Consider the following 21,018-nt stretch of genomic DNA (forward strand, 5'->3'; position numbering starts at 1 on the left):
AAAAATATGTATAGCTAACATGAGTATTTCTATAATCACTTCAGATTGCATCTTAGAAAGGAAGACAATTTTGCTTGTTCCCTGCCCCTCTTCCTCCCTTGTTGCCTCCACCCTGGAAAAGTCTTATGCATGATTAAAGCATATGCTAAATGTGGGAGGAAAAAAAAACACCTTCCAAATCTTCATGTCTTTGACAGCAGAGCAGCTGTATATACCCCTCTTCTTTAAAGGTATGAATTAGAACTGAAGAACTAACACGCCAAAATCTCTTGCCTTTTGACAGATCTTTTTTGTGTGTGGTGGTTATGGTTGTCAGCAGCAGTTTGTTGAGTTCGTAAGAATAGCTGATATTGGAGGCAAGGGCCATCTTTTTTTCTCTGAAAGAGGGGAAAATCCAGGAAGAGAATAGCTGCACTGGCCATGCGCAGCTGTGCCTATGTTTTCAGTTTGGCTCATCTGATCTTGGAGTCCTTATTCAACAGTACAGATTTTGCAGGCTCTAAAAGGCAGAGCTGCTCATTCAAGGGTGAAAGCCTTTACCTCTGTCGATCTCGGTACAGATACTCAACTCTTGGCCCAGATGTGGCAGCAGCGCTAGGGGATGGCACAGTATAAAAACAATTCCTCCTCCAAGATACGTTAAATGGGACTGTGGCTATACTGGGAGTGGATCTGATGCTGCATTTTTTTTTTTTAATAGGTATTAGACTGATTTTTAGGACATCCAGCAAAGATTTTTGGGTTTAAAAGCTGATACACCCAGAGAAAAAAACTCTAAATGTCAGGAGCTGGCTACAAAGGCTTTGGGGAGAACAACACAAGAGACCAGTCGCCACAGGAGGATAGAAAAATGCAGCAGATTTTGATGAAGAAAAAAAATCCCCTAAAAGGATAACTATATTTAAAAATACAGAGGATTAAAGTAGGAAAGAAAGAAAGAGAACTGGCTTTAGGTTAGAGCCAATTCACATAGGTTGACCAACCATAATCAATCGCCCTGTTGGTGGTCTTTAAATAAAGGTCAGACAAAATTGTACCAAAATCCACATGGGGATTATTTAAGTGCTTATTTAAGACAGTGGGTTGCCTGTGGGAGGCAGTGCTCAGTGCTAGTTTCACTGTATTTCTAATTGTGCTTAATTAGTTTATTATTGCATTTGGAATTACTCCTTTCTTAGAGACTTTAAAGTCTTTTTGTACTGTTCAAAACTCTCTTCCATCCACATCTCCACCCAGCGTTGCAACAGAAACATAAATATTTTGAGTTCAAATTCTATATCATCATCTTTGCATCTTATCAAAGTTCTCTGGCCTCACCAATAAACTCCTATGCAAGCAATGAATCAAAATATCACCCCCTGCTCCATTTGTCAGTGCATGTCTTCTGCCCCTACCATTGAAGCAACATGCCATGAGCTCCATGCACTTAAGAACCTTGTCATTCCAAGACTGATGATGAAATCATGGCTGTTTACCCTTTGGCAAGCTTAGTTATCACACATGGGGTGACAAAAATATTTATCTAGAATGAGCTGCTGACCTTCTGTTCCCACAGAAGTTGGATAATTGGAAAACATGTGCAGTAACATAGTCTGTATGGTTGCACAACAGAAGTGTGTACAGCTTCTGAATGCAACTACATAGACTGAAAAAAACTTTTGGAGCAGGGACAGTATTGCTGTATATTCTTTTTGGTTCTGTAACACACTAAAAGGCTTTAAATCAGGTATACAAGCTTGTGGACAATTTCCTCGTGGTTGAGAATGCGCAGTAGCTCTTGCTAAAATACCTCATGTCCTTATCCACCCACAGAAGAATCTGAAATTTTCCAAAGGACAGTCCGTATGTGAATTTAGTACATCCAAAATATTTTTTTTTTCCAATCTTGTAACTCAGGCCTGTCCAAGACTTTGCAGCAGGACCATTTCAAAGATACAAGATACAAGATGTGAGCATAATGGCCCTGTGAAAGGCTGAGGTGGAAAATGCTGTACTCCGTACAGCAAGCAGCTTAAGACCAATTGCTACTGAGAGACAAGAGGGACCTCTGAGTAGCCAACACAGGTCACCTTCAAAAACTTGTTGTTCTCATGTTTGTTAGGTAGCCTTCAGCTCAGCAGTCTCACCACCTACGGGGACATCAACCATCACTATCAGGCAGCTCTATGCTGCATGAACCAAGGGGGTTGGAAGGCTCTACTGAGCAGCTGCCATCACTGCCTGTCAGACACGGTAAAAAACGGAGGGAAGGAGTGCTAGATGAGAAACACAGAGCTAGCTGCTGCTTGGGTGATCACTTGCTATCCCAACGTAGTGTCCAACATCAGGCTGTGTTCAGGATTTGAGCTCACTGAATGAAGCGTGTTGTTTGAGACAGCTCATCTTTTTCTCTTGGCAATGAAGTTGTCGCTCCCTGAAAGGCTTGCAAGAGGTAGCCTGAACTCTTCCTAAAGGTGCCAGAGCTAAGCTTGCCTTCAGGAATGGCTATGATGCTAAGGAGGAGAAGACATCTTTTGTGAGTGTTGATGTGAAAAGTGAGGCTTGGTTTGTGGAGTAGGAAAGCAGATTGACCAGCACTCTATAACAGAGCTGCAAAGAAAGAGTACCTTGATTTACTGAAAGAGTTAGATGCTTGACTTAAGCTGCTGTATGTATTTTAGGGTCTAACTGGAACTTTCATGACAATAATTCTCTGGATCTGAACAATTCACTGTCCATTATTGTTACTGTGATTTTAAGCCTAATTTTACACAGGGATTGAAATGGGAGCACTGTTGGGTCATTGTACTGCTCACCGCAATATAAATATACAAGGAGCACAGCAACATACAGACCTACTTTAGGATTGAAACTCCTCTGAAAAGTGTCCTTTAAGGCAAAATTGATTTCATAATATGCGAGTGCTGTAGGGAACGTTTTCCACTCTTTTTTACAGAGAGTGTGCAAGTTGGTCTCTATCTTTCACAAAATGGTGTTTGATATGAACTATTATTAGCTGAAAAAGATAATCTGTTCAGTGAAACATGTTCATTTTCTGGTCCTAAATTGTTTCTGTTCCCTAAAAGCACCAATCCCACAGTAATTCAGAACACAGGCTCTGCTAATGTTATGCCTGATGCACATATTTATCAATCTGATAATTATGCTTAAAATGAAGGAGGGAAACAAAAAAAGGCTGACTGAGAAAGAATTCTGATCAAATGCTAGAGGCAGACAGTGTTCGTGTCTGCTAGCACAGAAGTTTACAAGAAAACAGAAAGATAAAATGCAATTTTACATTTTATTCAGTGCTGTTTATTCAGCTCTTTTTCCCTAAGAATCATTATCAATATTCTGTAGTTATTTATGCTTCCATTTCTGATGGAGCTTGGGCTTGGTCAGCAAATCTTTTCTAGAATAAAGCATTCTTTCTTTTTTATATCTGCTCACAGATGTTTTAGGATGAGATATTGATTATCCTGTAAATGGACAAGAAAGCTGTTGCTTTTGAACCAGAGTCTTGTTTTCCTCATTACAGCTCTAAACCACTTGCTGTTTTTTTAACCCTATTCAATCCCCTGGTTCTGTTTCATCAACTTCCCTTCAGGGTTTTTTTTCTTTGGCCTCTCCTCTCTCAAATCCTTGAGGTTGCAATATTCCTAGGGTATTTAACTATTTGTGCCGCATGGTTCTGAGATGATACCTAAGAGGCAAGTGTGTATATTTGTTTCTATATATACTTTGAAAACTTAGTGATGCAGTGCTACTACCATTCAAATATTATTGGTGACAAGCTCTTGTGGTAGGTTGACCTTGGCTGGCCACCAGGTGCCCACCCAGTTGCTCTTTCACTCTCCCTCCTCAACAGATGGGGGAGAAAATAAGACAGGGTCAAGACACAGACAGGGAGATCACTCACCAATTACTGTTATGGGCAAAACAGACTCAGCTTGGGGAAAATGAATTCAATTTATTGCCAATTAAAAATAGAGTAGGATAGCTCCAGCACGGGTGCCCAATGGCCACAGACCCTGCCAGAAAACCTGCTCCTGCGAGAGCTCCTCTCCAAGGGCCACAGCGTCCTTTAAAGCACGTTCACCTGTGCCACCATGGTCCTCCATGGGCTGCAAGGCGACAAGCTGCTTCACCATGGTCTTCTGCAGGCCCTGTAGGGGAACCTCTGCTCTGAAAATCTTAAGAAAGTGGCTTTTTTTTTTACCACTGGTGTCAAAACACTGTGACCTGAATCTTAAGAGAAAAGTAGCAGGCTGAGAACAAGAGCCAGTTAATGAGTGTCTTGTTTTCTTGTTAAACCAAGAAGGATTGGCCTCCTGAATAAGTAATTCACAGTCCTACCAGCTTCCTAAAGGGCTGTTTGTACTGGACACATCAGATAAAGATTCAACATTATGAAAACCAAAGAAATTGTGGGAGACAGAGAAGTGAGGGCTGAAACATCGGAAGAGTAAAGAGATGGCAGAAATGAAAGGAGGTATCCTGTGTTTATTTGTGCATCTTTGGCCTTACAAGATCTGGGTGGCCACAGAGTACATATGAGGCAGTGGTAAATTTCTGAAGCTTCTCAACTAGAAAGTTCATTGTAATCATACACCTATTTGATTTTTACAGTCAAACATTTTTGTCTCCCAAGCACTGCAAACTTTTACAATAGATACCTATATTTTTAAGTGAAAATGTGTGAATGAAAAGAAAATCTTAGCACCTTCAGGCTGAAGGGCAATTTGGAGGGTGAGGCAAGCATTGCTTTTAGCAGAAAAAGTGCTTGAACTAGGAAGACATTTAATATGCAGAAGCTGGTGTTATAATAACCCACAACTATTGTAACACAATATCACATACCTTCTATGTCTTGGGTCATCACCATTCTTTACATGGACAATCACGGGCTCAACTTTTGCCTCACAGTAATGGGCATGGATATCAAGGTCTGTGAAGTTACACTTGTGTAAAAACAGTGTGGCTAGAGGTTGTCATTTAGAAAAGTGATGATTGGAATCACAATAGTCTTTAGAAGCATTCTTGAAGGGAGCTTGAGGCATAGCATCTCCTAGAGTCAGCACTTCCTAAAATGACACTGTTAATGAATGCATGACAAAAGCATTCCATACCACGCAGACTAAAGAAAAGGCGTTTTGCTTCTTCTTGCCTCTTCCACGAAATAAAGCAATAGTTTTGTATGGCAATATCCTACCACACACTTCCAGTCGTTGAGAATAAAGCACATTCCGACTCACAGGTTGAAATAAAGTGGCTCATCAGGGCACAGCGTGGAGGGCTGGCTTCTTCCTCCCCTGACAAGTGCTATCTGAGAGGCACCATCCTGCCTTGCTGTATGGCCATCAGCATATACAGCTTTACATCTCTTCCCTTTCCTTTTCTCTGTTTACAGTGGGGCTGTAATCGACCCCTACTACTTCACACCTCCTTTCCCTTCCCGAAAGGCTGAACAGCTTCCAGGCTATGGTAGGACCCCGCCTCCCCTCCAGGCTGACCCTCATGCTTCAAATTCTTTGACAGAACACTTCATACACACAACTGTTGGAAGAATTTGAAGAATCTGACCAGCAACAAATGATTGCTTTGGTTAAGCTTTTAAGCTGGGAATTATGGTCCACTAATGTACTGCTTGGGAGCTTTGGGGCTATTCCCAGTGCAAGCAAAAAAAAAAACCAAACAAAAAACGGATTCACATCCATTTCCCTCTTGTTACTTGAAGTATATTCCAGGCTGAGCTGTCAGTGTAAGACAAAGCCCTTTCAGTCAATGTAATACAGTGCAGTAGGGATTACTTTACTCTCTCAGGGAAGGACTTTCTCTGCTGAAGAAGAACAACCATCAAGTGGAAATTCTGTTTTGCCTGGAGTGTTTTGCAGGTCTGGAAAAAAAAGTGGCTACTTTGTGTATTGGGGTGCCCATGAGAGTCTGGAGGGGCAGTCAGCCTTCAGAATGTTGACTATGTGGGTACCCATCATTCCGGGTTGGCCCTTCTGCATCCCGTATCACTAATACCACACACTCAGAACTACTAATTGATTGATACCTGTAAATATAAAGCAAGTTAAATTGATAAAATTCTCAGCTAGTATAAATTAGCCTAGCCTGACTGGTTTCAGTAGCTATGCAAAAGTGGAACAAGAGATAGGGGAATCTGCCCAAATATACAAAATATTAAATAGTAGAATATTACATACGTGTGCGTACGTTCACATCTATATCTAACCTTTTTAAAACTCAACCTCAAAATAAGCCAAGTTGATCATATTTTGAGGATACCAGGTTTTGTAAAAAAAAAAAAAAAAAAAGGAAAAAATCTTGCAATGCATGAAGCTCTATCTATGCTCTATCTATCTCAGCAATACTGTTTCCCAACTGTGGCAAGAAGTCCACATGGCTACTATTCAGGGCTGAACTAGAACAGATCTGAGGCTGTGTGACACTGACATACCTCTGACAAGATGAGCCATTTTTAAGTGGTGTCATTAAAAAGAATGTGCCATTTTCTGGCACAACCGTATACAGTACTTTGTGTACCGAAGACAGAAAAAATAGTGTTTAACCTAGAGCTTTTCTCATTTCTCTCAGAACTCCAATAAAAAAACCCAAGATTCCTCCCAGCTACTGAATTATTCTTGCTTTTAAAACCTTCCTTTTCCCTTTAGCTTCTGATGATTGACTCTCCCTGTAAACTGCTTTGTAATACTCTGTATGGAGGACAGTATATAAAAATAAATTGCATTGAGTTTGATCCAAACATCATTTGACTCAAAATTACACTGAGCTTTTGGGTTGGTCTTATCCCCTCCCCATTTCTAGGTCTGACTGGAAAGCCAAATCCTTTCTCTTTGCTATCATAAAGGCTAAATAAAAGGGCAAACAACTCATTGCTGTTTCAATAAAATTCATGTTGTTATTTCCAAACGTAGTTGTGCTTTGTCAGCCCCCGCTCTCGTATACTCATTCATACGCAGTGCCACTTGGATCACAGATGTGTTTGCATATTATAGAGTCTGCAAAAAATATGGGATCAGGTTAGAGCTCTTTTGGTAAACCTGATCACTGGAGAAAGAATGAGTCTGTTGGAAAATTAGCCTTTATTTCCAACACCGACAAGAGTGAAAAGATGCAGCTTCTTGCTACTGTACTGAGGTTATTACCTTCCTTGTAGTAAATCTCAGGACACCCAATTAAAGTTAACTCATGGCTTGCAACAAGCAGCCTGTAAAGTTTGGTGGAAAGAGCTGCCATATTGTCATTCAAAGTACTTTATACAAAACAGTGCAAGACAGTGACAAAACATCTAATTGTCTGATTATGCTGTAAGAATAGTTTCTTACACGTACTGAATTTTGCATACCATCAACCAATACAGACTGTGTTCATCACTGACTCACATAAACAAATAAAAGAAAATAGGGTATAACAATGGGTTTCAGCTACTATTGTTCCCAAACAGCAGAGATATTTTTGCTAGTACTCAGAAATAAACAGACCTCTCCAGCAAAGTGGGAATTCTGGGGATGTTCAGCTCAGGAGCAGAAGTTTCTCTCCTGGTTCGGACCCTGCATGAGGCACATGGTGGCTAGAGACTCACCATCTTCACGGCCAAAACCAGGGCACCACGCTGAGAGCTGTGCTTCTTGGAGTAAAAAGATTTTCTATGAGATGGTGAAATAAAAAACGTATCCTTAGACTTAGTATTTCACATTTGCCTGACCCTGGCACTGTGAGGCCAGTACAAAAATTCATGTTGTGTGAGTGAGGCTGGGGATTAGTAGCTGCTTCATCAGAAGTGCTTGAGCATTTGCTCTTACCCTGAAGAGATCCCAACATAACTGTCCCAGGGGCTGCGGTGGAAGCTCAGACCCGGGCAGTTAAAGGAAATGGATACATTTCAGTTTTATGTCCAGGTTTATCCCACAGCTGCTCGTTTGTCTGAGCAATACAACCAGTGAAAAAGGTAGAAGAGGTTCAGTGAGGAAGCTGCACTGTTTTCCCATCAGCTTTTCTTCTCTGCTGCTGAGGCTTACCATGGCTGGCCTGCCAGCCGGGCACACAGACAGTGCATCTGGTACTCTATGCTCTTACTGTATTCTCTTACCACAATTTGGGGCAAGACAGAGGTAGAAAAAGGGGGTTTTGGCTATCTTCTGACAGTACCAGTTTCAGTGCAGGCAGCTTTTTACTGTGCCACTACTGCACTGTGAGCACCTTCACATCAGCCATAACGTAGCCCCACTTCTTCACAGTCCCAACTGTCAAACCATTAAACATAAATTGTGGCCTCAAGGGACCCTCTTTTCCAAAAGGGAGAAGCAATTTAGCCTCCATAACACATCAGTCTCCAGCTTGTCCTCAAAGGGCTGTCAATTGTCCTGAATTATGTATAAAATCAATGTGAGGTGCCGTCTGCCAGAGATGGGTTGACATTAGCAATTTCATTTTCACTGAGGGGGGTCACAAGTCCCAAATCTTTACAACCACAGAATAACTGCCTGTTCCATCCCTACTTCTCTGGTTCTAAAATTATACCCATTTTGTTGCATTTTTAGAATTAAAAAGAAGGTCACAACAAGATGATGTTGTCATGAAAGAACTCTTTATTTGTCTGCAATGGGCAAATTTATATGCTGTTGTCAATGGGGTATTATTATAATCTGCCTGTTTCTACTCTAATTTAATGATCCTCTTCATTAAATGGACATTCACAAACAAGTTTGTTCGGGTTTTTTGTTGTGTGGGGTATCCCACACAGTGTAACATTCAAGTAACAAAAATTAGCACTCTTAAGACTCGCAAAGATTTACAAGTGGTGGAGAAAATCTCCTGGGCAGTAAGATGCACAAATATGCATAAGTATGACATCTTCCTGTGAGTTGGGAGGACAAATAACCTTGTGATGATCTTCAGGGAAGCCTGATGTTTTATTTGACACTGATTATGAATCTTGTCCTTGTAAAATCACCATTACTGTGCAGGTGTGTTGAATAATCAGGGACTGTGGCCCACAGACCTACAATAAATACCTACACAGCATATAGCTCATGACCCAGCACTTTACTATATGCTTTTTCTATTGTATGCATGACTGGAGCAGCGTTGAAATCTAATTTCACGGAGTCATCTTTTCCCTCTCCTCTAGAATAGCAGCTGATCTGATATTCCTGTGACAGCTACTAAAGGTTTGAGTGTCTAGCGGTCTTTGAGGCCATCAACCAACAAAATTGCCAGCAAAAATCTCTTCCAAATACTCAGTTCTGAAATAGATTTCAGTAAAAGCTCATTTAGACAGGGTCGCCTGTCATCACAGCATGGTCCAGACTTCAGCAAACATAGCGCCTTAGTGAATACAGTGAGTTGTAATAAACATAAAGTCATTAAAGGACATTTTTCAAAAAGAAGTCAACTTGAAATTGTTATGTCAGTCTCCTTTTTCTGAAACAAATACATTCATGCTTATATTACTGGTTATTCAAGTTTGTTTAGGTTCATATACTACCATATACTACAGACATAAACATTTTGTCTGAGACGAATGGTGATTTGAGGGCATCCACAATAAGAACATGGCCATTGACTCAGGAGCTTTGTAACTGAACCCACCTATGAGGGGCTGTATTTTGCCACTCTTAGTTATGTTCTGTAATGCATAGCTTCAGTAAATATATTGACATTACTGAATATCTAAGTGGCAATATTTTTTCATGAGAACTTGACCTGATGGACTGCCATTCAGCAAAAGGGATTGCCTTCCAGTCTCTGAAGGGCAAGTCTGAAGGCTTGCACTTAAAATCTTTCTTTGTGGTCCTCGTCTTGTATGAAAACTTTATTGCCATTTGAGACTTGCATGCAAAGAGCTGTAGGCTGAATGGGAAAGTCCAGAAAACAATTTATTTTGTGAATAAATGCAAAGGATTTGTGATTTGTTTCCTTCAGAATAAGATCTAGAGATCTCTTTCCAGAGATTTTCATAGCAAAACTCAAGAGGCTGTGTTCAAAATAATAGCGTTCACTCAGCACATAAAATACCAAGGCACAATTCCTTGTTCCTGAGCATGGACTGGGGCTTTTTCCATCCCAAACAGTAGTTTAGGCTTTAAAGTCTTTTCTCAAGAACAGCAAATATTTAATTAGCCATACCAACAAGGGACAACAGGAGACACCAAAGCAACTAACTCAAAGTTAGAGCTTGCACTTAGCTACTCTGCAGTCAGATTCTTTGGGCTCTAGTCAGTGTGAATTCTTGCCACACAAAAAATGGGAAGATCAAAAAACTTGGCCCTAGCCCAGGATTCTTCCGTTATGAGACATGACAGCAAAGCAGGTCTTTGAAGTTGCCTCTCCCTTTCCATGAGGAGTTTTTAAGGGTTGGTTTTACTTTTTTTGGTTGTTTTTCTTGGTTGCCTTCATTCTGCCCAAATGAGGAAAAATCAGTTCTCAGAAAGATAGGGCGCTGAACATTGCTTCCTGACTAGGTTGGGCTAAAAGATTCATTTTTGTTTATTTCTCAGTTTATCTTAAAATAACCTTGCTGAGCAAACTGCTCTCCATTAACTTCAAGTCAAAACATACCAGTAATGATTCTATGTTTTTAGTGTAATTCCCTCTAATCATCCTAGCACAAAAACTCTGCTTGTTTTTATAACTGCTTTATACAATGCCACCAGTAATGAATGTTCTAGAATTGGAACATAATTTTGATTATCTGGCCATTACTTTTGATTTATGGAGCACAGAGACAGCTGGGTTTTTATAATCTCACCCTGCAGTACTGCAGATAACAAATGTAATGTAATAATCAAACTTCTGTAACATGGAACACAGAAGGGGTGGGCCCACAGATCTGTCTATCTATATATACCCACACCACATCAACGAATTTTATCTTCAGAAGCAGGAATATAAAAGTAATTTCCACAATGCTACTATTCATTATTCATACCCAGAGTGAAATATGTTGCTTTCAGAACCAGTATTTAGGCTCTGCGGGAGCGGGTGAACCACCTGAAGGTGTTTTCACGAAATTACATAAATGCTTTCCACCGTGAGGTTTACAAATGCATAAGGGTTAAAAAAAAAAAAAAAAAGTCCTCTCAAAAGAAACATATTTTAAGAAACAGGAGTAAATATAAGCCATTTTGAATGATGCAAAATCATTTTTTTTTCTGGGAGCCACACAGGAAAATATGAAGTCAACAAGAACATTCCCCACTAAAAGGAAAAAAAAAATAAATCTGCCGCTTCAAGAAGAGGTTGACCATTTAGTTCAGTTACAGGAGGTTGCTCAAAAGTCTGAAAACAACAGGAAAAGAGTTGGTTACACAAACTGAAAAAGGGATAGAGGAAACCAGAAACATTCAGACTTGCCAGGAGAACTAGGAAAGTAAGATTTGTTAATGCAAATTAAAAGGATTATAAAAGTATATACTAGGAGAGGGAAATGCAGCAAACAACAGTCATTCGTAAACCTGAGAGCACGCCCTTCATTAATAAGAGACAAATGGTCCTAAAAACTTTGTTAAAATGAGTCTTTCATGAGGGGAGGGGACAAGAAGAAAGATGAAAGCAGTGAGAAGGTAATGACCGTCTCATCCAGGTAGGGCCCGGTTGCAAAGGTGACAAGGGAATGGTGGGGAGGACTGAGGTGAGATGTGGGTGTGCACGAGCTCCAGGTTTGTGTTTCAGGAGTCATACGTGGGTGGCTTTTGTGGGCTCTGGGGAGAAGGGTAAGAGAGCTGTGACTACACTTAAATCCTCTGAGCGCCAGCGGTTCCATTACACACACACAGATGCATTCTCTACAGCCAGAGCTACACGGGGAGCAGTTCAGAGAGCACGTGCCCACCACCTCACCCTGACTGATCTTTCAAAAAAGCTCTATGGGGGTTGCAACTTCACATTATCACCACATTAGTGTATGCTCCTCTGTGACAGAAAAATCGAAAGAGCATAGAACTATGAAATCTAAGTAGCTACTGTATGACTGGCAATTGCTGCCTTTTTCAATGTTCTAGAAATCCACAGAGGTTGCAGGAGAAAAATACTGTTGGGGACACTAAACTCTGAAAATGAAGACAAGTCTTCCCAGTTATTGCTATGTTGAGAATGCATCCTGAAGTCTACAGCAAAAACAACCAAACCAAAACAAGACTGAGGCCTTGATTCTTTGAGGATGTAAACTGAAGAATACGTAGAGCCTGATCTGTGATTTGGCACTGCTCAACTATCTAGGTAAACTGAAGACTGGGAAAGCTCGGTGGTGGCATGTACCCCAGCAGGAAAGGCAGCAGCATGACACTGGGAACTCCAGAGAATAGCCATCTCCAAGTCCTCCATTAGACCAAAAAAGCTGGTTGGCCAGGTCAGAAGCAGCAGGTTGGCTGGAGAGTGCCTTGATTGATCAGAGGGTCCCTAACAAATAGGATGCTCTTTCATAGAATCATAGGATCACAGAATCATTCACATTGGAAGAGACCCTTGGGATCATCGAGTCCAACCATCTACCCTACTCTACAAAGTCCTCCCTTACACCATATCCCTCAGTACCCCATCTAAACGTCCCTTAAACATATCCAGGGATGGTGACTCAACCACCTTTCCCCATCTGTACGATGGAAGGCACTTTGAGCCCCTGTGGGAAGCGCTTAAGCCTTTTTTTCCTTAGCCAGTCTTCTCCTCTTCTATTTCCCAGCTGGGTTTTGTTGCTAAGGGGAAAATTTTTCATTATTCCTGAAGCTTCCTCATTATTTCTGTGACATATATTAAGTCAAGGACAACCACCCTATGCTTTAGAGAAACTCCTTGAAAAGATCCTTGCCTAAAGTAAGAGTAAAAAGTAAAGCTTATGTAAAGAAATGTGACAGAAATGAAAAAAGTAAGGACATCATACAAATCTAGATCATCTCTGGCTAAATGAGGAAAATGGTGTATAAAATATTCCATTGTGGATTAGGCATTTGAGTGACTTTTCTGTATTTTATTTCAATAATTAATATTTACTGAGGTAAAGGCAGGGACTTTGCTTTCACATGCCCGATCCAGAAAGCTAAATCTGCCAAAATCACACTACTCCTGCCAGAAGGAAGGCTCCTTCGGAAGGTGGGAGTAGTTGTGTTAAGGTAACAATTGGCAGTGCCTTACCCGAGACATCTTGGATGACAACAGACAGGTCTGAGAGACCCTATGGGGACGTGTGTCTCATCGCCTGCCAGAAAACATTTTCCCTTGTGTGTTACGGTGAATGGGACCATGGTGGAGTAGATATAAATGTTCTTCAGGGTACAGAGTCTGGTAGAGTTCCAAAAAATACTATGTACCAAGAAACAGAGCTCCCAAGAAACAAACTTTGTGTGGCTTTTAGCATCAGAGTGACTTCACTACTTTGGCACCAGAAGAAAATAAATGGCTGTTCAAAATATTTTTGTTCACAACTGAGAAAAATCTTCTGTCTACAAAGCAGTGCAGTACAGGGATAAACATCTTCCATTTAAAAGTTACATGAATTTACAAACATCTTATAAAGCAGAGTCAAGCAAGACAGAATAACTCGGAGTACGGGGAAGAAGTCAGTGCTCTTTGTCTGCCCTATCAAACTGATGTATGGGAGTTTTTTGTATGCAGAAAGATCAGTGAGCTTTACAGCCAGATTCTGAGTGCTACAGCACAGCCAAGAGCACGTCACCACCAGTAAAATCACTAAGTGACAACTCAAATGTCGCTTGGTCCAGCTACTCGGAGGGAGCATAACTATGTTTTAGACTGTTACGGGATGGGTATTCACATCCTTCACCAATTCTTGGCAATGTGAGAGGGAACACAGGGAGCTAGATCCATCCACACTAAGGCCCTGTGTATCCACTTGAGATCTTTCTTCCTCCAAAACACCCTTCTGCAGTTTTTCCACCCCTGAAGTTCAGAAGGACTATCCTATCATTGAGAGAAAATACAAATTGTAGAAAGGCTGAGAAGGGAAAGTTCCTAACGCCTTGCTTCTTGCCAGTAATTTCCCTTGGATACAGCTTCTACAAGGCAGAGATAATACAGATCACTGCCAAATCCCATTTCCAAATCAGGCTGCCAGAACTTCCCAAGACAACTGTAGGGTCTAAAGTTCAGCCATCCCCTTCCTCTCTGTGCAGTCCTCTGACGGGGATTTAAGCATCTATTATGGGTACAAAACCTGCTTGCACATTTCTAGAATAAGAACCAACCTGAAACTTGATGAAAGAGGATCAGTTCAAACATCACTGGTTTTTTTTTTCTTGTAAAAGTATTTGAGATGCATAAAAATGATTTACCCTTTGTTCTGTTCAGCTGACCTAACACTAGGTTTGAGAACCGTTGCTACAATTTCAAAGCAGCTGTAGATAGAGCTGGAAGATTGTCTGATCAAGATAAAACTCCTATTGCTGGGCAAAAGAGCCGAGTGCTCATAAAAGACGACCTCTGCTCCATTTGAACAAAAAAAATGTACTATAGCCAAAACTGGAAATCTTTCACAAATCTTCCCCCTCTGTATCTCTTTCACCATTCAATGGCAATTAAATAAAATTCTTCTAGCATTTCCAGTTTCTTGGTTCCAAGTAACGATAATAGAATTATTATGCTTAAAATATTTTTTTGCATAAATTATGGAAGACAGAAAATCAATGTGCTAGAAGTGGCCTTTTGCTTATTTAACATGCATTTACACTTTAGATCTTGCCCTTTATAAAAGTTTTCCTGACTTAACTATGCATAGGCAGATTTTCATTTTTATGTCCTGCTCTACATCTTTTTTCCCCCCAACACTGCTAATTAATATGGAAATAACTTAAAGAAGGTCAGTGATAATTTTGACACTACTGAAAAATCAAGGCTTTGTTACGGAACCAAGCTATAGTTATGAATACTTGAGATAAATAATAGCCAGGTACGCAGAGACTGAAATGTTATAGCCCAGTCTGAGAGGATTGCTACCTCTCAGCTTTCATAAGCGCCATCGGGAATGAGAGTAAGGAAGGAGACATGTCCATGAAAAGCCCAGTGAAGAGGAGACATCCTCACAGGCAGCATTAAGATTTCAGAATTTGGAAGTCAGATGAAGAAAAGTCCCATTTTCTTGGAAGTCAGAGCCCACTTCTGTAAGTTACGGCTGGAGTGCTGAGGAAGAGCTGAAGTGGCACCACGCTGAAGAGCATCACCCACCGACCAACCCCCTGCCCACCTGCAGCCTTCCCACCACAGAAGGATGCTACCCCAGTCCCAGCACACGGATCCCCTCCCGCTGCCCCAATTCTCTCAACAGACCGTGGAATTGTGGAATTGGAGCTTCACACTGTTCACAATTAGGTCCCTAATAAGTGTAAATGAGACATTAAACCTGAGCAGGCTGTGGCGAGTGAAAGGCGGCAGAACTGCTGCACCCACTAGGTTTGCTTTGTTTGCAAATAAATCATTGTAACAGGTTAGAAACACCTTTAAGTAATAACTAATCTCCTAATGGGACTTTTTGGTAGAGCTCCGTGACCATGAGGACCTCCTTGAAGGACACGATCTGACTCGCACTGAAGTTAACACGGGCTTGTCTTTACTCCAGCATAAGAAAGTCCAGGTGGCAGACGACTGCCAGGATCTGCAATTTATTTTATTTATTCAACCCGCAGCATAATCACACGATCATTAAACTGTCAGTCTAGAAATGAGCCAAAACGATGCAAGCTCTGCTATTTAGATAATGTACATTAAACCAAAGGGCTAGCCATCGACGTGGAACTGAAAATTTGGAATTCCCAGAAACGGCACAGATCATTTGGCTTTCACCTGGGAACCTGCCTTCCCAAGTTGTGCCAAACTTTCTTCTCTACGCAGCTTATTTTTAGTCCAGCAGTCTGGAACGCTGGAGAACTGCAGGTAACTTCCCCCAAAACTCAAATGCACTTTGTGTACTTTTTATTTACTAAAGTCAGGGCTGCCCAGGTAGGACAAAAAAATGCCAAACCAAGCACCAGATCCAAAATTAGCATTTTATTCAGAACGTTGGGGTCAGAGGTGTATCATTCATATTCTGGTACACAATACAGAGGCAAAGCTGTTCTCAGAAGTCTCTCCAGTTTGAAAGCTCCTTCCCCCTTCCCTCCCCACCCCCAAAACATACCGTATATTTACTCGTGCCACCAGTATCAGGCGAACTCCCCTCCCCCCCCCTTTTTTTTGGTACAAATTATGTAAAACTTTTGTGCTAAGAACTTTTCTCCCTCCCCAAACAAAAAAAAAATAATAAAAATAAAAATAAAAAAAATATTGAGTACTCTAACTACAGTTCAACAATTGAATCAATGTCACTTGTTTGCAACCTGTTTTGTAAATACTTTATCCATAACGAAAGATATAAACATGCAAAAACCTGAATCCATAGTCCAAATAATACATACACGTGTTCTGAAGTTTCTGCACTTCTCCACAGACTATGCCAATAAAACATTATGTACACATACCATTTTTTTACAGTGAAGTGGGAAAAAAATACTAGAAATTAAAAAAAAAGAAAAAAGAAAAGTGTACATGAATTAAGACCAAAATGTGTCTAACATTCTAGCATAAGAAAAAAAAAATCAATTCTGCTACAAACTGGTGATATGAAAACTCCCTTTATTTGCAACCAGCTGCATAAGTTTTAGAATTTTAGTGAAAAAAATCCCCTAACATCTAAAACTAGAAGTAATGTACACTGTTCCACCTCATGGTCTTCTCTCCCAGATAATAAAATTGTTCCATGAGGGATTTTTTGTTTATTTTTTTTAATCTCCTTATTTTAATAAAAGCAATGCGATGTAACAAAAGCATGTTGAAGCATATTGTGTTTCACCTTACTCCTCCCCACCCCAACATATTTTGTCTCTTTAATGCATCATTTCATAAATCAGTACCATTAAAGCCTTAAACATAAAACTAATTCCGATCTGAAAAAGGTACAAAAAGGCACATAAAATCCCAGTGCTTCTGTACTGTAAAATTCAAGTGTAACTGAGCTCAATATTTTTTTCCAAACAGCATTGGATCACTGATATTCCACGGAGCCCAAATTGGTTTGCAGCCTAAGCCAAAGCCTTCAGCAAGCACTTGTGCTAGTAGACTACAAAGTTAAAGCCTAGCTTCTGTATGCTTTTGGGGAATATCAGTTGAAATGTTTGTACTTGTCCAAAAACAAAGTTCACTTCGAAGTTCAGTCATCACCTCCACCGTACATATCAGCAAGTTTCTTGAAACGTGGGCCCCAGTCATTTAGGTAGTCATAGTCTTGCTCACCACCGCTACTTGAGGAGTTAAGAGAGCTCAAGGATCCAGCAGTGGAGCCACTTCCTTCATAGTCAAAGACTAAGAGGGAGTCATATGGTGGGGCTGTGGGGTCGTTGTCGGCTGCTTTAAGTCCCTGCAAGAAGGGGAGGGAAAAATAAAGATAAAGTTCTGTATCTGAGAGAGAGAGACAAAACTGGAATATTGCAGTGCTGTTAGTTACCAACGACCACCTGAGAAAACCAAGTTGTTGTTCTTCTGCAGTCCAATTCAAAACAGGATTCATGTTTTTCTAACTCCAGCAAGAACTTAATTCAACTCCTTTTAGAATGGCCAGGTTTCTGCATTACAGCACCGCACACTCTCAACGTAGCTGCAAATACAGCTCTAACAAAACCTTCAGAGAACATCACAGCACCAGGACCGATGCTAATAAATACAGAGTTTCAGAGCTTCACAGCTCACAACGTGCAGCATGAGCAATATGGGACTGGTTAAACAGACAGATGGGGAAGGAGAAACAGGCATGTTTGCAAAGATTCACTTTAACAGCCATCTCGCACGGCCAATCACATCCACACTGGCATTGCTGGCCTGCAGTCCATCCGCCTCTGCCAAAAGCCATATTTACTTAGTTCTGTAAAATTCATGTACCTCTACAGGCTGCTGTCAGAAAAAGATACGATGTTGGCTTAAGCCTTATGTGCTTTGCCATAACAACCCATAAGAATTCCACCTGCTCTTCAGAAAACACACACACACAATGACATCAAAGCTAAATGCAAGATTATAAATGTTTTTGTTTCCTCATTTCACAGTATTCAAGTTACCAACAGACAAATATTGGGTCTTCAGTAAAAATTAAATTTCTACTCTCTAGAGCTGAAAAACCCAAACTAAAACTACCACAAATTGAACAACAGGAAAGTGGGGAAAGAACCACATTTCTTCCAGAGAGGAGTCTCGACCCTCCCTGTTTTCTTACAGAAGTCCAAACCAAAACAGTAAGTTTAATTTTAGGATATGATTGCTCTGAGCTTATCCTCGGAAGATTTACAGGTTGAATAAAAAAGGCTGAAGCCTGAACTTAAAAAAGCCCTGTTGTGTTTTGGATTTTTCAACCTCGTGGTTTCATCCACGGGATTAGCAAAGCCTTTTCAAGATCTTCCACTTTGAATAGGTTCTACTCTGGCAGCCACTGACAAGGGATAATACATCTTCCAGAATTCTACAAGGCTGAACTGAAAATTTTAAATTGCTCACTGTTAATTTTAGCCAGTGCTATTTTGCTGGGTTTACTTTTAATTTTTAATGTTTATTTATTTAAAGAATGGCTTTTGTGTACTCTCAATTCCTTGAAGGATTGAGTGTACCTCCTTCGAATTATTTAGCATATTCTGTTTTTAGAAAAGTATGTTTTACTCTCAACTGTGTTTAGTCTAAATGGGACATAATGGAAACAGATGTTGATTTTTTTTCTAGAAATACATATATAGCTAAACCCATTAATTAAAGCATATGGCAATGATAAGGTAGAAAGAATCCTGGTTCTTTATTGCCTACCTAAAATCATTCAGAACTGTGTAAAATGTACCTAAAATAATTTTGCAAATAAGTGGTGGAAAGGCCCAATATATTTATCAAACTAATGACATCTAATCAAGAACACATTTTGGACTTTTAAGTCCATGATCATTTCATGTAGTACAACAACATCAAGCAGGTTATTAATAGCCTGCATTAGAAGCACAATTTTGAATTATCCGATAAGAATAATTTGTGATGCTTGTTATCTTTCTCTTTGGAGTTTTCCATCCTGATGGCCGTAATAAGGACAAAAGATTTGAGATTCAGAAAAGGCAACAGCAAATGTTGGAAGATTTCCCTTATCCAGTTTCAAAGCTGGAAATAGTTCTAAGGCTTTCTCTCAATTTATGCTGCTGAAGCAGAAATGCAACTTTACTTCTTAGGCCTTATAGTATTTACATCTTCCCTTAAGCCTGCTTGGAGTGACAGACACCCCTGCTTTTCAAACACAGGTGACAGGGAAGGAGAATAAATACCACTCAAGCTTAAGGAGTGCTGAGGTATGAATCCCAGGTATCAGAGTGTAAAAGTCATTTAGAAAGCCAGCTTGGAGAAGAAATGCTATTTCCCTGCAGTTCTGCCTGGTAACAGCCAGCCAACCATGGGGTACCAATTTATTAAAAACCAGCAAACAAAACATTTTCCTACATCACTGCAGAAATTCTGATACCAATCAGCCATCCATGGCAAGGTGGCAGGCAGCCTCTTTCCATCTTTTTTTCCAAAGGGAAAGATGGATTTTCACTTTTTTTTTGTCATTTTTTCTGCTGGTATCATGATAGCATTTAAAAAGAAAACTGGTTTTGAGCTACTGACTTACACTACAGCATCTCATTAACGAATTCTTTATTTCAAAGGTTGTGCTTATTGTGTAATCCATTTCATTCAGAGAACGTAGCTACGGGCCACGGCATGGAGGTGTTGATTCAACTGCAGAGGCCAAGTTACACTGACATTTGCCTCTATCTTCTGGTTAAAAATTCACCTACCCAGCGCACTTCTCCGCTTTGCTGTTGGGTTCTACAGCATGTCTGCAGCTGGAGTTACAGACTGTAAGCTTTGGCAGTGAAACCGGCTCCTGAAACTCCCTTTGGTTTCAGTATTTCCCTTTTTTTTTGCTTATTATGTCATCCCTTCCAGTGGCTGGTACCACGACGTGCTGTATTGGCCCAACGAACAAGGCAACAAATGGCTGCCAAGAAGTGCTTCTACTGATCTTGCTGCCACGGTATTGTCAACTGCTTCTGAAGAGATCTCTCAGTTTTCCCCAAATGTGTTCAAGAATCTCAGAGGAGCAGAGTTGTTACAGTTACTTGGTTTACAGTTTCTTGATCTGAAAACTCAAAGTTTTTACAAAACAGAGAAGTTTACTCAACAACATAATTGCTGGGGCACACACCTGGGACCAGGTGATCCTGGTGGGCGATAACGAATGAAGTCACATTTCCTTGCATTTGCCCAATGCACAAAAAGTACCTACAGAAGAGCCATGGCACTTACAAAGGTCTGCCTGAGACCTAGGCAGACTGAGTGGGCATCTCACGTTTTTCCTCTTCCTTTTTTTATATAAGTCATGGCAACTTTCACACTAAGGAGCAGGTAAGGAGTAGAAGAGGAGAAACTACAGTGCCTTGGCCGAGGAACAATGGTAACCTTAAGTCATACCTTCCTTAGAATGTGTAGCATTCTCATTCTGTCTCAAATCAAGGGAAAGCAAAACCCCCAAAATCTTGAACTAACATGAAACGTTAAAAAAATCTAAGGCATGAATTTTCATTAATCCTACTACTTAATCAGATTCAGCAAACTTTTTATGAGAAGGAAAGGAAGAACAAAGTCCTCCAGGGAAATATAAAAAATTGTCTAAATCTGGAACCTTTTTTTAACTTGACAAGAAAAAACAGAAAACATTGAGGGACTCCATGCTGCTTGGAGGTGCACTGTATCAATAACCATTTACTAAGAATGAACTGAGGGTCTCCCATGTCCCCATGGGATGAGACCTTTAGTTTGTAATTTAAATTTAGTTTACCTCAGGCTATGTTTTCTATTGATTAGAAATATATTCTAAACCACAAACTCTCCACCACAATGTAATTTGTTTAAAATTTCTAGGGACAGCATAGGTGGTTCTTAAAAACAGGATTAACAAAGCTACTT

The 21,018-nt window shown here is 40.4% G+C and overlaps 1 protein-coding gene across 5 annotated transcripts in view; it reads right to left on the reverse strand.

Moving 5' to 3' along the window:
* Nucleotides 1-15,987: 15,987 nt before the first annotated feature.
* Nucleotides 15,988-21,018, reverse strand: part of CDH2 (cadherin 2, type 1, N-cadherin (neuronal)) — a 116,833-nt gene continuing 111,802 nt past the window's right edge. For all 5 annotated transcript variants that reach the window (XM_014936915.1, XM_014936914.1, XM_014936917.1 and 2 more), the window contains one exon: nt 15,988-17,407. In XM_014936915.1, coding sequence (XP_014792401.1) covers nt 17,201-17,407 — 207 coding nt within the window. In that variant the 3' untranslated portion in view covers nt 15,988-17,200. The remainder of the gene's footprint in view (nt 17,408-21,018) is intronic.

The sequence above is a fragment of the Calidris pugnax genome, unplaced genomic scaffold (genome assembly GCF_001431845.1).
Source record: "Calidris pugnax isolate Ruff unplaced genomic scaffold, ASM143184v1 scaffold51, whole genome shotgun sequence".
Lineage (NCBI taxonomy): Eukaryota > Metazoa > Chordata > Aves > Charadriiformes > Scolopacidae > Calidris > Calidris pugnax.